Raw genomic sequence first — 15,246 nt, 5'->3', positions numbered from 1 at the left:
TTTTGCTACCTAACATTTCTAAGAAATTGGCTTTTCAACAAACATTAGAATTCTACACCTCCTGTATTTATTGGGTCTGCCCTCAGAGGCCAGTAAAAGTGCAATCATAGAACAATAGAGGTCAATATACCTCTTATCAAGAGTTCCCCTTCTACTGTGATACCATTCATTCTCGGAGAGGAACTCAGAAGGCCAAACTGCTATCAAAGAGGCATGTAAATAGATAAACTAAACTAATGAAGAGACCATAATCAAATAGTCCTGGGAAAGACAATTAGCTAGCCTCCTTCAGAAACCAACACTCACAGAAACTTTTAGAAAGCACAAAGGAGAACCTCTGAGAATAAAGCAGACAATATGAGTTTAAGGATACTGCCCTCCAGGTAAATAGAAAAGCAAAATTCTTCCCAATGACGTTAAAAAATGAAATGCACTTAGTGGAAAACGTATGGGCCTAAAGTAACTGTTATTCAAACAGTAGAAACCAGTCTATGAAAATCAAAATTGAAAATAGAAAGTCTATAATTCTGCTAATTAGATATTGCATTGCCCAAAGTTTGCTCATATACATAAATTAAAATACAACCATTTGAATACAAGTAAAACTATTTCTGAAAGGTTTTTCTTTCTTCTATGTTTGCATCTTAAGTCTGTATCTCAACTCATGTTCAAAGCAAAAACATATCAGAAAGAAAACTACTCTATTTAATTTTTCAAAACCTTTTTAGTTTAGGAAGAGTCCCTTTAAATATGAAAAATCTATCTACTAGGCTCTAAAGAGATGTACAAATAATTTGGGGAGTATATGAAAAATAGTTTCACTTTCTAAAACCAACACATACAAACAATAACTTACTCATTACCTCCAGGGGGGAAAAAAAAAACAACTAGTTATCTTTTTTTTTTCTTTTACCCTTGTGGAATTCCTGTTTCCTTCCCTTAAATCAATCAGTTATTTATTTGAACCTGCTTTCTATTCATTTGTTGAATAAATATTCACTGTGGGGGCGACTAGCCTTCACATTTATAGCATTATTTTAACTAGTCAACAATGAAAATATGATTTTGCTTAACTCCTTTCTAACACAGACAGCTTGAAAATAAAAATAACCCGTGTCTTTCTACTGTAACACATAGTCTTCTAGCAGCCTTGCATTTTTCATAAGCTTGCTACCACCACCCTGCTCTAGTCAACTTCAGCAGAGGCTGCAATCCCAAACGGCCACCTACCAACCAGTGGCATCCCAGCCCCGTCAGCCTCATTCTGGCTGCTCTCACCCCCTCTAGCGTCGGCAAAGCTCATCTGTCTGATCCCCGAGTTACCTCACTGAGCGCGAGCTCAGCGAAGTCCTGCCCATCTATGACATCACCCCCTTCTTCAACCACTGCGAGGTGAAGCTTTAACTTCAGACTTGGAGGTGGGCTGTGCAGCAAACTGAAATGCTGGCCCCCACTTGCTCCTCAGTGGAGGAGTGATCCGAACGGGACCGGCTCAGCCTGCAGCTGCCGTGGGCTTTGTGTGGACTGGATTCCGAGCTGGGCAGAGGGGGAGGGTTATTACTCCAGTTCCCAGGCAGTGGAATTACAGCTAGAGCAGCAGGATATATGGGATTGCTTTTTCTCATCTTCCTGGTAAGTGTTTCCCATGTTTTTCCTTATGATTGTCCCAGAAAGTTTGCTCGGTTTTACTCTCTAGAAAAGAATGGCTTGGTATCATGAGGCATCCAGATACGAACGTTTGCTCTGTCACCAGGACGAGCAGTGTGTGTGCATGCAAGCCAGCAAGGAAAAATTGGACTGTAACAGCCAAATGCAAGAAGTTTCTTGAAACCTTTCTTTCATTAAAGAAAGAAAAATAATGATAAATGGCTATCTTATGTCTCGTGTAGTTGCTATTTGAAAAGAGGCTTATGGAAAATGATAAGTTGGAAAGTTAAATGTTAAAGAACACAAGGCAGATTTTTTTCACAGAGAGGAAAGTGAAAGGTCTAGCTAACTTGGCGTGTACTGTATGTGTGGTATGATCACCAATTGCTGTTTTTATAACTGTGAAAGAAAATCAATAATCCCTCAGCCCACGAGTACGCAGTACATGAAAAGCATACATCTTGCTCACAGCTAGCCCAGCTACTCCTGGAGACTTAAGTGCCTCTGCAAGGATTAACAGCTACACCTAGATTTTAAAGCTTGCACTGCTGTCCTGCCAGAGCTGCTTCAAGCATTCCAGGCTTGCAAATCTCAACTAGTGAATTCAACTCAGAGGAAGGGGACACTCTCTTACAAACCATATCCCCTCTCCAGCAGAACGCCAAAATCCATTGCTCGGGCAAATGTGGTATGTGACTAGCATAGTAATTGGCAAAGTCTACTCAGAAAAACTAACAAAGCTCAGCCTGGAAGCTAAGCCTGATGTATGCAGGGATTTCAGGGTGGCAGGGGGAAAAATGAGTAGAGCCTCATCAAGTGGGATACTCAAGAGTATCCATTCACTTGCAACTTATAATAGGAAAATCTTACATTGAAAGAAATATTTTCATACCACAAAGCTTTCAAAAACTACCTAAACGTATCTACTCAAAAAAAATTTTTTTCAGTGAATTAGATCTGAAACAAAATGGTTGAATAGAAATAAAGAGTGCAACAGGCCTATATTTTCTCAACATCTGGGGGTTTGATTGTTATTTACTTCCTGAGAATGAAAAAGGGAAAAAAAGCCTTGATATGTGCCAATTATAGAACCAAATTCTCTAACGGTTTTAACAATTATCTATTTTAAATTTTCTTAATAAATCGATCCGCTCTAAAATGCACACATATGTTCCCTCATTAGGGAAACAATATGAATAAAGACACTATCATAGTGCATAGGCTGAGGCTATGCCTTTCATTTATACCCAGTCACACAGGAATATCCTAACCAGCATAAACATAAAGAATGAATTTGTTTTCAGACAGGACCTCAGAGTCACAGATGACTGATACCCATCTCTTTTGAAATGAGGAAAGAAAGAAATTAACCTTTTAAAAGTACTACAAAATATTAATGTTACCACTACTACCAATATTAATAATAATATGCCAGGTTTTAATCTGTAAGAAGATTAAATCAGAGATATGCCACTTAGTTTGCAGATATATGTGTGTATACAATGTACACACACACACACACACATATCTAGATATATTAATTAGCCTGAAATAAAAAAACAGGGTTACAAAAACATGATTGCATGTATTTAAACAGGAAAATCACATCTAATTTCTTTTTTAAATAGAACACTGCCAAAAATATATCAAACCCAAGATTCAGCAAAGATATTATTGAATGAATAAACATAATGAATTCATTAATATTGTATATAATACTGTATAATACTAATTATCAGTTATTAATTGTGCTGTATAATACTGTTATTAATTGGGCTTTTCATCCCCCCCCCCATTTTAAATCGATTATGTTTAGGTTCAGAATGCCCAATTAAACACTTCCTAAACATTAACATCTGTGAAATATATAACTGGGCAGCAAGTAAAGTTTTTTTCAAAAAGAAGAAAAACAGTAAGAAAATTTGTCATAACTGAATGTGGCAGTAAAATAGAAGGTATGTTTCTTTTGCTTCCAAGTGTTAATTAAGGAGCCTCCAATTCTATCAAAACTTTTTCAGAGCTAAATGAAGCGGTGTGAAATAAATTTGGTTGAAATCTTGTGGCTGTCAGACTTTGTTAGCAAGCTATTAATTATCTTTACCCCAGTTTCTTCTCTAGCCTATATTGCCCAATCAAATAGAAACTCCAATTACATTCAGCATCTCTTGCCTAGGGACACAAGACCCTAATGAACACTCAGTGTCTCCAGATGAAAAATACAATTATCAGCTTTAAACACACAAGTGCACTGCAGACAGATTTGTCTCTGCTTTTCTTGGCCACATACCCTAAGGCTTCCTCCTCTTTCTGGATTATTTTGAACAATTTTAAACCCAACAAAAATCAGTAGCAGAGGACTTGCCTTGCATTAATATTATATGAATGTTTCTTCTTTATGTTTTTATTCCTGATATGCCAATGTTCATACCAATATTAGATTAAATCTGATCATCCAGAAAAAAAAAAAAAAAGGTTTAAAACTAGCCATTTCAGTGGTTAACTTTTCCCCCTATTTTTAAGGTGGGTGGGCTACATAACAAAGAACGTGTTTAATGCCATGATCCAAGACTAACTTAAAAATTATGAATTAACTCCCTTAAATATTCTTTTATTCAATCAGTTCATTGTAATAGCATTATAACTAATTGCTGAAAGTCAAATGAAGGCCAGCATAAATGAAGCCAACGAGGGAAATAAGATTCAATAAATTTTTCAAAGGTTGTAATTTCTCCCCTTCTTTCCCCTCACTCCCTCTTCCCTCCCACCCCCACCTTGTGCCCCCGAGGCCTTCACTGTTCTCAACGGGAGGCTTTGTTGTAATTAAACCAGAGGAAAAGTGGCCGGCAGCAGCCAACATCTGACTTGCGGCTTCTGAAAGCTGTGTTCTGGTAGAGTGTACCACCCCCCAGCGGGCAAAAACTCTACAGTAAATCTCTCAGCAGTATTAATTCTCCAAAGTGCAGTTTTCTCTTCAGAGCATAAAAAGGACCTTTTGTCAACTCTTTCTAACATTCCACCATTTCAAAAATTTATCACAAGTCAACAAACAAATTTCTAACTAAGAGATAGTCTGTAAATGTCTCCTGGAAAAAGCCTTCTGCCTCTTAACAACCAAAACAGAAATATACATTTCAGAAAGCATTTTCCAGTTTCAGGATGCAGATCAACATCACTGACTTTGGTAAAACATCACATTAAAAAAACAAATTGAAAGCCATGTTTATATTGCATAGGAGAGCTGGTTTCAGGATTTTGATGTCTGTTGACAAGAGAGCTAGAGAAAACAGATTTTAAGTAAAAAAGAACAAAACTTTAAGCAGCAGCTAAAGTTGCATTTGTTTAACATACGCATAATCTCTTTCCTAGCCCCCCAAATCAAGTGTCAGGAATGCATAAAAAGCTCTCTCCAGGTATTAGTCTGCTTAAATGCAAGAAAGGAGAAATTGCTCTCTCTGATGAGACAATGACAGCTTTTGTTCTTTATTCTTTCACTTTTCACGTGCACAAGTTACCGTGGCAACTTTGAAAAGAAAACCCAGAGACCACATTTGGTTAAACCCCATTTTTAAAGTGCGCCACTGAACTGTGGATTGATCAGTTTATGTGCTGATGATTTTCGTCCTCTTTAATGGTTTAAATCAGCAATACTCAACTCTGACATGAAAAAAAAAAAAAAAGGATATTTTTTATGATTATGGATGTTATCATTTTCCAGCCCAGTGCATGGCACACAGCAGACCTAAATATTTGTTGTATTAGAGTATGGAAACTTGACTATTAGAAACTTAAAGCATATCAAGCAAATTGTACTCACCACACTGAAGAAGGAATATCAGGCTCACAGTGGGAAAATGTTTGCAGTTTAACAAGGATAAGCATAATTTTAATTGCAATTGCCTAAAAGTCAATGCAAACTTAAAGCTTGTTCCCTGCCCCAAGCTCTCAACTGCTCACTTTTACCAACCTCTAAATTAATCTCTTATTCATTCTTACAAGCCATGGTTCTCTAACTTATTTAGTTTGGCTTAATATCATGTAAGGAAACAGGCTTCACTATGATGAAAGATAACATCCCAGTTTCCCTTTTTGTTTTAAGGATGCTTGATTTAACTTTACAAGCCAAAATAAATGAAGCAGAATTAGATTCATTTATCACAAACCTATTGGGGAAAAGAACCTGTAACACAAAAGGAGAAAGTGAAAATCCTTTGCTTTAGAACTTTCATCCCCTATTTGCATAAAAGAAACAAATCTTCTAGGCTAGAAATAGTCTGGATAAAACCAAGTAAGGAAAGGCACACTTGCTTCCCTCCCTCTCAGCAAACCCTTCAGACTTCATGACTCTCAAGAGGAGAGTTAGAGGTCCTTCTGCTTGCCTGGCATTAAACAAAAGAATTGGAACTTTCCTGAAATCTGATGATCGTGGAAAATTTAACTACCAGACAGGCTGCTTAGAAAGCATTTTGCTGTCACTACCAACTAATCTGATATACTCCAGTTTTTCAGTTTAACCATACACATAGGTTATTTGAAATACTATTTGTCGTTGCAAAGACTTAACATTCAGAGGTTGATCATTTTGTAGAGCTTTCTAGCAGCAGTTTAAGCCTTCATAAATAAATTACTTTCCTAATACTCTAAATTATGATTGTATAAATTCCAGTACCCAAAAATATTTACAGACTTGGATAAATTTGAGGAATCATGTATTTTCTTCAGTCTCAAGGTTTTACTCAAAATAACGCAGTTAACTTCGATTAAAAGTTCTACATACTTTTCCACTTTTAAATTTAATATATTTAAAAGTCCCCAGATAGTTTAGAGACCATGATGTGAGGCAAATCATTAAAAACAAACTAAAATCCCCAAACTCTCTACTCAATTTAAGATTTTATTTTAGAGCAATGATTTCATATCAAAAATCAATTTAAATCAAAGGGACAAATAAAGGATTTAGGAAGTTAGCACTATGAACATATAATCTTAATATAAATGATCAAAACATAAGAAATATCAAATGCCTTTCCATCTCAAACATTCCCACCTCCAAAATAGTAACACAGAAGGAATCATATAAACATATAGACTGCCTCATGTTCTTGACTATAAATACCAGTATTCTATTCAGATACAACTTGTTCAATTATATTAGTTTTCTTAAAATATCTCAAAATGACAGCATCCTTATCTATTTACATACTTCTTTTAAGTGTATCATGGAAATCAATTGGTGACTTTTCATGGATGTGATTACATTATAAATGTGTTTTTAAAAATCCATATTTTTTAATTTATAAAAAGAAATTGATAGGAAGATCCATATTATAAGTTTGATTTACCAGTACGGTGATTATGTTTTTCTTTTTGCTACAGTTCTAAATGCTATATACTTAAGTAATGATATGATTTTTTTTTTTTAACTTTAAACATTCCTTTAAGTAACCAGGGCTCCATTTATGCTTTCCCCCAAGTTACCCCATTAACAATATTTTTCTAAAAGATCGATTCCTTTTTGTTCAGAAGTAATGGCCTCTTTCAAGCCTATGCAGACATAAAGCCTCTGAAGTCGACGTTGTGGAAACCTGGCCACAGTGTTCATGCCAGTGGGGGTCATTTTTTTTTTCCTCAGTCACATTCAACTACAATGTCTCTATATGCATGTATACGTAGAGCCAGCTCAGAAAGAAGGAAGTCTAAACATGGGAGCAGAGCTGCTTATTTCAGATGGAAAGACCATTACAGCTTCTAATATGCAAAATAAAACAAATCTCTTTAGCACTATAGTTTTTAAATATAAAAAGGCAAGAGAAGACATAAGATATGAAACAAAATCACGCATGCATTGGACTGTTTGAGTAAAGGGAGTAGGAACTTGTGAAGGAATCTTCATTTTTGAAAGAGTATCCTCTCCAGAGAAATATGTTTTGTATTTTTGCCTTTTGTTTTAATGCAATCTGGGGAGAAGAGAATGGCATTTTCCAAGAACTGAATGAGATTTTAGGCTGTCTGTTAATCCCACGTTATTACCACCATTGTATTCATGGCCATGTGAGTTTGCACATCAAACAGAGCAGAGGAAGCAGTTTCACACATGTAAAACTAAACAAACAAAAATAAATTAATCTTCCTTTTCATACCAGTGTAGAATATTTTTTCTTTCTCTGGTTTGAAAATGTAAAAACCAATACATATTAAATTTTGAATTGGTAAAAACCTTACACTTCAGCTACCAGCTTTATCTCTGCTTATCATTATGATCATCACCTTGTACATACTCTAGGCTGACCAACAACTTCTAACTTCCATTCATCAGATTCATCTTCTCAACTTTAAAGTGTGTCCTGGTGTAGGAGAAATGCCTGGCTATTGGCAACCGTTTAAGCAGGTTCTCTGTGCGATTTTTATAATGGTTTTAATTAGTTTTTAATGCAATTTAACAAAAGTAACTGTTTCCTAAATTGCTTTAAATTTTTTTCTTAAATTTACCAAATTGTTTTATATGTTGAATAATTTTCAAGCTTAGAAAACATTTGACAGAAGATACTTTTTAAAATAACATTGTAATTATTAATTTCACAGCTTGGTTTTCCATTTTCACGTACCAAGAAAGCAAAAGTTCAAGAAAATACTCCACTGAAATTCAACAATAATGAGCAAAGCCCTAAAGGCATTACTTGTAAAACCTCACATTAAGCAATACATCACTTAAACTTTCCTCTGTGGGCACTTTGCAATATTCACTAGAGACTACTTTATCCATCTGCTAACTGCTATTTCTACTTCATGTTTCCTAAATAATAAATTAAATGTATCTGTAATTTTTTTCAGTTTCCTTCTGTTAATTCAGTCTATGATAGTGTTGATATCTGGTGACAAATTAAAAGAATCCGAATTTTCAATGAGAGCCAGAAACACAAATCTTGGTCTTATTTAAAATTCACTTTGAGTACTGTTTGAATTCTGGAACAGATGCTATCCTTGTTGGATGCAAGGTAATTACTGAGGGAGAAACAAATTGCTTCTACTTTTAGGGTCAAATATTTCCATGATACCCTAATGTACCTTACTTGTATAGAAAGTCCCTGAGTAGGTAACTTTACATAACAGATACTGAAACTACCCACCTCCCCTGTCCACCCCCCAAAATCTTCATGCATATTAGATAATGGACAAAGCAGCCATCCTTAAACTCATGAGTCTCTTTGGTCAAGCTGTAAGCGTCTTTCAGAAGTTAAAAAGATAATCTTTGGAAACTGACACGTTCTTGTTTGCACCTTGAGAGAAATACCTTGTCAGGTTTTGATATGCTTTCCTAATGGTCATTACAAGGAGACAGACTGAAATAGTGTCCTTTCTGTTCCAAATACAGTTTCTCAAGTTTAGTTTGTTAAAAATTGTATTCTTCTCAAAAAATGTTATGACTTGAACTTCTACACTGCCTTTGGCCAAGAATACCTGAGTAACTAGAGTTTCAAGATCATCAATTAGCCTTTAGAAATAGTTCTAAGGAGGAAGGTTGTAGTGCCCATATTCCACAATAGGGAAAATTGAGGCCTGTAGGAAGAATTAAACAAGACACTGAGCAAATCAAAAGAAAACTTCTAACCCTTTTCAACTCTTTAAATTGTAGACTATACGACTTTGTTAAACTATGTTCAGAAATATCTAAAAAGTTATGGCATTTCATTAAAAAAAATCCTAGTTGTGGCTTTGCTTACCTCTTTCGTGTACTTATTTTCTTTTTTTTTGCACACTTTATCATTTTATACAAGATATAAAAGAGAAATTTTAAAGATTGGCCTGACCTGAATTCAAAATCCATAGAAGAGGCTTATTGCCTTTTGCATAAAGCTTTGCTTCTGTGTTTAATTCAAAGTCATACTAGCAGTCAGTTCACAACTGAAATTATTTTGTGACAAACTCAACTTTGGCTCCCACTTTATTTATATAGAAAAATGGGAAATAAAAGAGAAAGAGGTCATCTTATCCCTTTTCAACAGCTACTATGATGAAAGATGTTGCCTAAAGAAAGAATTGAAGCTAAATTTCTAGGAAATGTCTCTAGTATGTTAAAGTTCTTTGTTAATAGCTGATTAAAACATTTTACTTTCACAGGAGATGCTCAGGTCCAGTATATTTCAAGGAACAGAAATATAAAGGAAATCTAGCATGCTTCCATTTTTCCCATGAAGAATATTTGAATTAAGTTTTCTTTACCTCTTGAAAGAATACCTGTTCTTGCATAACCTGTGACTGCACCAGATATTCTGAGAAAGCAGCAAGAAGCAAAAGCTGGAAATAGCTATTTCACAGCAGGTAATCATACCTCAGGATATAGCTACTGTACAAAGTTTATACTTGGATAATCCTGGATGGGAATAAAGGTGGGGGGTAACTGTTACTGTACAGGCCTTAGCATCATGAATGGCTTTCTTCATGAGGATCTGAAGTTACTATCTCTGACCACATTGCACAGAAGAGCCAATAAGAATTTCAAAGAGAGCAATTTCCACTAAGGGAATTAAGCTACACAAAAGGAACCTTCACACAGAAACTCTATAAGAAAGGAAAAAAAAATAGGAAACCATGTGCTCTACACAGTAACAGGAAACTGAATTGTTTCTGGTCCCTACTTTAATGAGCTTGCCCACCACGCTGAACCGCAGCTGGAATGTTCATTGACAACAGCAAGCCTGATCTGGAGGTGTGTGCGGCATAGAATAAACAGTGAAGAACATTTCCAAGGACTAAACAAGAGTTTATAAGTCCCAGCCCCTCACCAGGAAAATAATATATGTGCATTGGATTTTCACTCACGCAAAATTTACTCACATCGTTCAATAAGGTAGGAAAAATATTAAAGTCTTTTCTTTTCATGCCTGAAATTATAAAGGCTACCTAATACCTAAAGGTGCAGAAGAAATTATATTACATACTAGATAAGTATAAATCTATAATTCTCCACCCATGGAGAAAGGTGAATCATATTTTAGATTAGAACTTGAAGAAAGATAAATACATTGTGAAAACATGTTATGAGCTAGAATATAATGAAAGATGTTCATAAACCCATTTAACTATGTACTACAAAACATACAGTAAAATAGGAAAAAAAGAATTTAACATGAAATGGAATTTTCCACTTAGATAAGATAGATGTATTAGCTATATAAATCTTTTCTTCCCCAAAGTAAATAAAAACAATTCCTTCTTATTTTTGTGCTGGAAATGCCTATCTCACAATGTCTAATATTAATAATCAAAGAAAAATAACATCAATAATCAAAGCAAACAATTGACTTAACTGGGATTCAGGACCTCCAGAAGTGTGTAACTATTCCTGAATAGTATGAGAGTAGATTTTTTTACTACACATTTCTATACTTCTACAGTTTACCATGTAAAAACCAGGTATAAAATTTTGGTTTTTAAGAATAGTAACATTATTATCTTTAAATATAACAAATCATATTCCTATGTGTCAATTCATTATGAATATTAAGGAAAAATTAGAAATCAGACTAGCTTGGCCAACGGTCACAAAATTGACATAAAGTGCTATGAGAATGCCTTAAAACATTCAATAAAACTATATTAAACTTTCAAAGTCAAATAGATTTGGGACAAAATACTTCTAATACCAGAAATATTTAAGGTAAAAATATTGTATGATTATGTTCATGGCTAGCTAGCATGCAAAAAAAAAAAAAAACCTCAGCATGCAAGAAAAAAATTAACTAATAAAAGTGATTATTAGACGTTTCAATGTTCACGTCTATTTTGAATTCTATTTTAAGTATGCTGGTCTGACGGTTTTCTGTTGCTTTTTTTTTTTAAACTCACCCCACTTTAGGGCTCTGAAACTACCTTGTGTAAAGACCTCAGCACTGCTGACCATGATCAGCCCAGCCTGGAGCATCTTCCTCATTGGGACTAAAATTGGGCTGTTCCTCCAGGTGGCACCGCTATCAGTTATGGCTAAACCCTGTCCATCTGTGTGCCGCTGCGATGCCGGTTTCATTTACTGTAACGATCGCTTTCTGACATCCATTCCAACAGGAATACCAGAGGATGCTACAACTCTCTACCTTCAGAACAACCAAATAAATAATGCTGGGATTCCATCAGATTTGAAAAACTTGCTGAAAGTAGAAAGAATATACCTATATCACAACAGTTTAGATGAATTTCCTACCAATCTACCAAAGTACGTCAAAGAGTTACATCTGCAAGAAAATAACATAAGAACCATCACTTATGATTCACTTTCAAAAATTCCCTATCTGGAAGAATTACATTTAGATGATAACTCTGTCTCAGCTGTTAGCATTGAAGAGGGGGCATTCAGAGATAGTAACTATCTCCGGCTGCTTTTCCTGTCTCGTAATCACCTTAGCACAATCCCCTGGGGTTTGCCCAGGACTATAGAAGAGCTCCGCTTGGATGATAATCGCATATCCACCATCTCATCACCATCTCTTCAAGGTCTCACTAGCCTAAAACGCCTGGTTTTGGATGGAAACCTGCTGAACAACCATGGATTAGGTGATAAAGTTTTCTTCAACCTAGTCAACTTAACAGAACTCTCACTGGTACGGAATTCCCTGACTGCTGCACCAGTAAACCTTCCAGGCACAAACCTGAGGAAGCTTTATCTTCAAGATAACCATATCAATAGGGTGCCCCCAAATGCTTTTTCTTATCTGAGGCAGCTGTATCGACTTGATATGTCCAATAATAACCTAAGTAATTTACCTCAGGGTATCTTTGATGATTTGGACAATATAACACAGTTGATTCTTCGGAACAATCCCTGGTATTGTGGGTGCAAGATGAAATGGGTACGTGACTGGTTACAATCACTACCTGTGAAGGTCAATGTGCGTGGGCTCATGTGCCAAGCCCCAGAAAAGGTTCGAGGGATGGCTATCAAGGACCTCAATGCAGAACTATTTGATTGTAAGGACAACCCGGTTGTTAGCACCATTCAGATAACCACCGGGACGCCCAATACAGTGCATCCTGCTCAAGGACAGTGGCCAGCTCCTGTGACCAAACAACCAGACACGAAGAACCCCAAACTCACTAAGGATCAACGAACCACAGGGATTCCAGCAAGAAAAACAATTACCATTACTGTGAAATCTGTCACCTCTGACACAATTCATATCTCTTGGAAACTTGTCCTACCTATGACGGCTTTAAGACTCAGCTGGCTCAAACTGGACCACAGCCCAGCGTTTGGATCTATAACTGAAACAATTGTAACAGGAGAACGCAGCGAATACTTGGTCACAGCCCTGGAGCCTGATTCACCCTATCGAGTCTGCATGGTTCCCATGGAAACCAGTAACCTCTATCTATTCGATGAAACTCCTGTTTGTATTGAGACTGAAACTGCACCCCTTCGAATGTACAACCCTACAACCACCCTTAATCGAGAGCAAGAGAAAGAACCTTACAAAAACCCCAATTTGCCACTGGCTGCCATCATTGGCGGGGCTGTGGCCCTGGTGACCATTGCCCTGCTCGCTTTGGTGTGCTGGTACGTTCATAGAAATGGATCCCTCTTCTCACGGAACTGTGCGTACAGCAAAGGGAGGAGAAGAAAGGACGACTATGCGGAAGCTGGCACCAAGAAGGACAACTCCATCCTGGAAATCAGGGAGACTTCTTTTCAGATGTTACCAATAAGCAATGAACCCATCTCAAAGGAAGAATTTGTAATACACACCATATTTCCTCCTAATGGAATGAATCTGTACAAAAACAATCACAGTGAAAGCAGTAGTAACCGAAGCTATAGAGACAGTGGTATTCCAGACTCAGATCACTCACACTCATGATGCTGGAGGACGTGCAGCAGACCATGTTTCGGTTTTTTTAAACCTAAGGAAGGTGATGGTAGGAACCCTGTTCTACTGCAAAACACTGGAAAAAGAGACTGAGAAAAAGCAATGTACTGTACATTTGCCATATAATTTATATTTAAGAACTTTTTATTAAAAGTTTCAAATTTCAGGTTACTGCTGCGATTGATGTAGTGGAGATGCCTGAACACAATTCTATATTTTAGTATTTTTTAGTAATTTGTACTGTATTTTCCTTGCAAATATTGAAGTTATAAACCATTTACTTTGTGTTCTACTGAGTAAGATGACTTGTTGACTGTGAAAGTGAATTTTCTTGCTGTGTTGAACAATCAGGACTGCATTCACATGAGATCCTTGTAGTATAAGCACAGGCCATTTTTCACTTTGGTATTAATAAAACGTAAAAAAAAAAAAAAAAAAAAAACTGGCTGAATGAGAAAAATTAAATTTCAAAAAGTAGTTATGAAATAATGTTCCAACTATTAAATTTGTATTCCAGTGGTATTCAGTAATCAAAATATGTGAAGTAATGGGCAATATCAGACTTGCTGCATAGCTCCATTTTTATGCTAAGTAAATTAGACCTCCTTAAGAAAGTAAACATTATCTTCTGAACTGAATACATCAGTTGGCATAAAAGGAGGGTGAAGTCTGCTGTTGTTAATGCCATTGTTAACAAAGCTTTGATAATAAAGGACTTCATAAAAACAATAATGTAAGCGTGCTTCCAAGTGGGGGAAACTTGTACTTAGGAAAAAACATGAAAACTTAGACTCACATAGCGTAACAAACGCAAGTATCAATTCCATTTTGGTTTTGCCTATACTATCTTGATTTTTGAAATGTCAACTTTAAAGACACATTTGTTAGTGTTTACAATGTTTTTATCATAAAGGAAGTTAAGAAGCTTAAACACGTTTTAAGAGTAGTCTAACTACAAGCAATTCCCCTCAACAATGAAGAGAAAGTAGTACTTTAAATGAGTGAGAATTTAAAAGAAAAATAAATACTGGAAATCAAATTTAGATCTGGTTTATGTGAAATGTTTTAGCACTGTACATAAATGGTCGATTTACTTTCACAATGATCAAGAATACTGCCCATTACTGTCACCGTTTTCCAGATACTATGTAATGAACTTGTAACATTTTTTTTCCAGCTTCCTACTGAATTGTGAGCTATTACTTGTTTAAAACTTCATCACTTTTCCGTTGCCATAACTTTTTTTTTTTCCCAACAAAAAACCAAAGTGCATTGTACGCCCTTTGGCCAGTCTTGTATGTGCCTTGATCCAACGCTACATGTATTCAGCTTTTAAAACTCGACAAATTTTTCATACTTCCTTAAATATGAAAAATTGTGGTCTTATTGCTGAATAAAACAAAAAAAGTACAAAATAATCGTGTTTGCTTTTTCAAGATTATGTTCCTATCACTAAAGTAGCAAATTGCCCAGCACAGTAGTCCTAAATATCCCCATGTATTTTTCTAGGCAAAAAAAAAAAAATAAATGTTGGCTACCAATAAAAAAAATAGCAGTATCTTGAGCTTGTGTATCATTTTACTTCAGTGTTTCATGCATAAACAAATATCCTAACAGTCTGTTGGAACACTCTTACAGAAAACTTCAGAAGTGCTTCTGTAACCTTTCAGTCTTTGTACACTGCTGCTGTTGTCCTGGCTGATACTTTAAGGTGGTTTTTGAAAAATGTTATTTTTTAAAATAG

General features: G+C 35.7%; 1 protein-coding gene across 3 annotated transcripts; it reads left to right on the top strand.

Annotated features, from left to right (window-relative positions):
* The first annotated feature begins 1,494 nt into the window (after positions 1 to 1,494).
* FLRT3 (fibronectin leucine rich transmembrane protein 3) lies at positions 1,495 to 14,920 on the top strand. Of its 3 annotated transcripts, none has more exons than XM_055543445.1 (4): positions 1,495 to 1,632; positions 9,763 to 9,963; positions 10,057 to 10,492; positions 11,501 to 14,920. In XM_055543445.1, the coding sequence occupies exon 4, from the start codon at positions 11,544 to 11,546 to the stop codon at positions 13,491 to 13,493; it is 1,950 nt and encodes a 649-aa protein (XP_055399420.1). In that variant the 5' UTR covers positions 1,495 to 1,632; positions 9,763 to 9,963; positions 10,057 to 10,492; positions 11,501 to 11,543; the 3' UTR covers positions 13,494 to 14,920. The 3 variants fall into 3 exon arrangements, with proteins under 3 accessions (XP_055399420.1, XP_055399418.1, XP_055399421.1); XM_055543446.1 differs by lacking the exon at positions 10,057 to 10,492 and adding an exon at positions 3,464 to 3,602 and having other exon boundaries at positions 1,506 to 1,632; XM_055543443.1 differs by lacking the exon at positions 10,057 to 10,492.
* The last annotated feature ends 326 nt before the right edge of the window (positions 14,921 to 15,246 follow it).

Source organism: Bubalus kerabau, chromosome 13, assembly GCF_029407905.1.
Source record: "Bubalus kerabau isolate K-KA32 ecotype Philippines breed swamp buffalo chromosome 13, PCC_UOA_SB_1v2, whole genome shotgun sequence".
Classification (NCBI taxonomy): Eukaryota; Metazoa; Chordata; class Mammalia; order Artiodactyla; family Bovidae; genus Bubalus; species Bubalus kerabau.
Note: the sequence above shows the minus strand (reverse complement) of the source record. Positions and strands in the feature narration are given on the sequence as shown.

Coding starts and splice junctions, on each gene's coding strand:
- FLRT3 (XM_055543443.1), top strand. CDS start 11,544: ATGATCAGCCCAGCCTGGAGCATCTTCCTCATTGGGACTAAAATTGGG.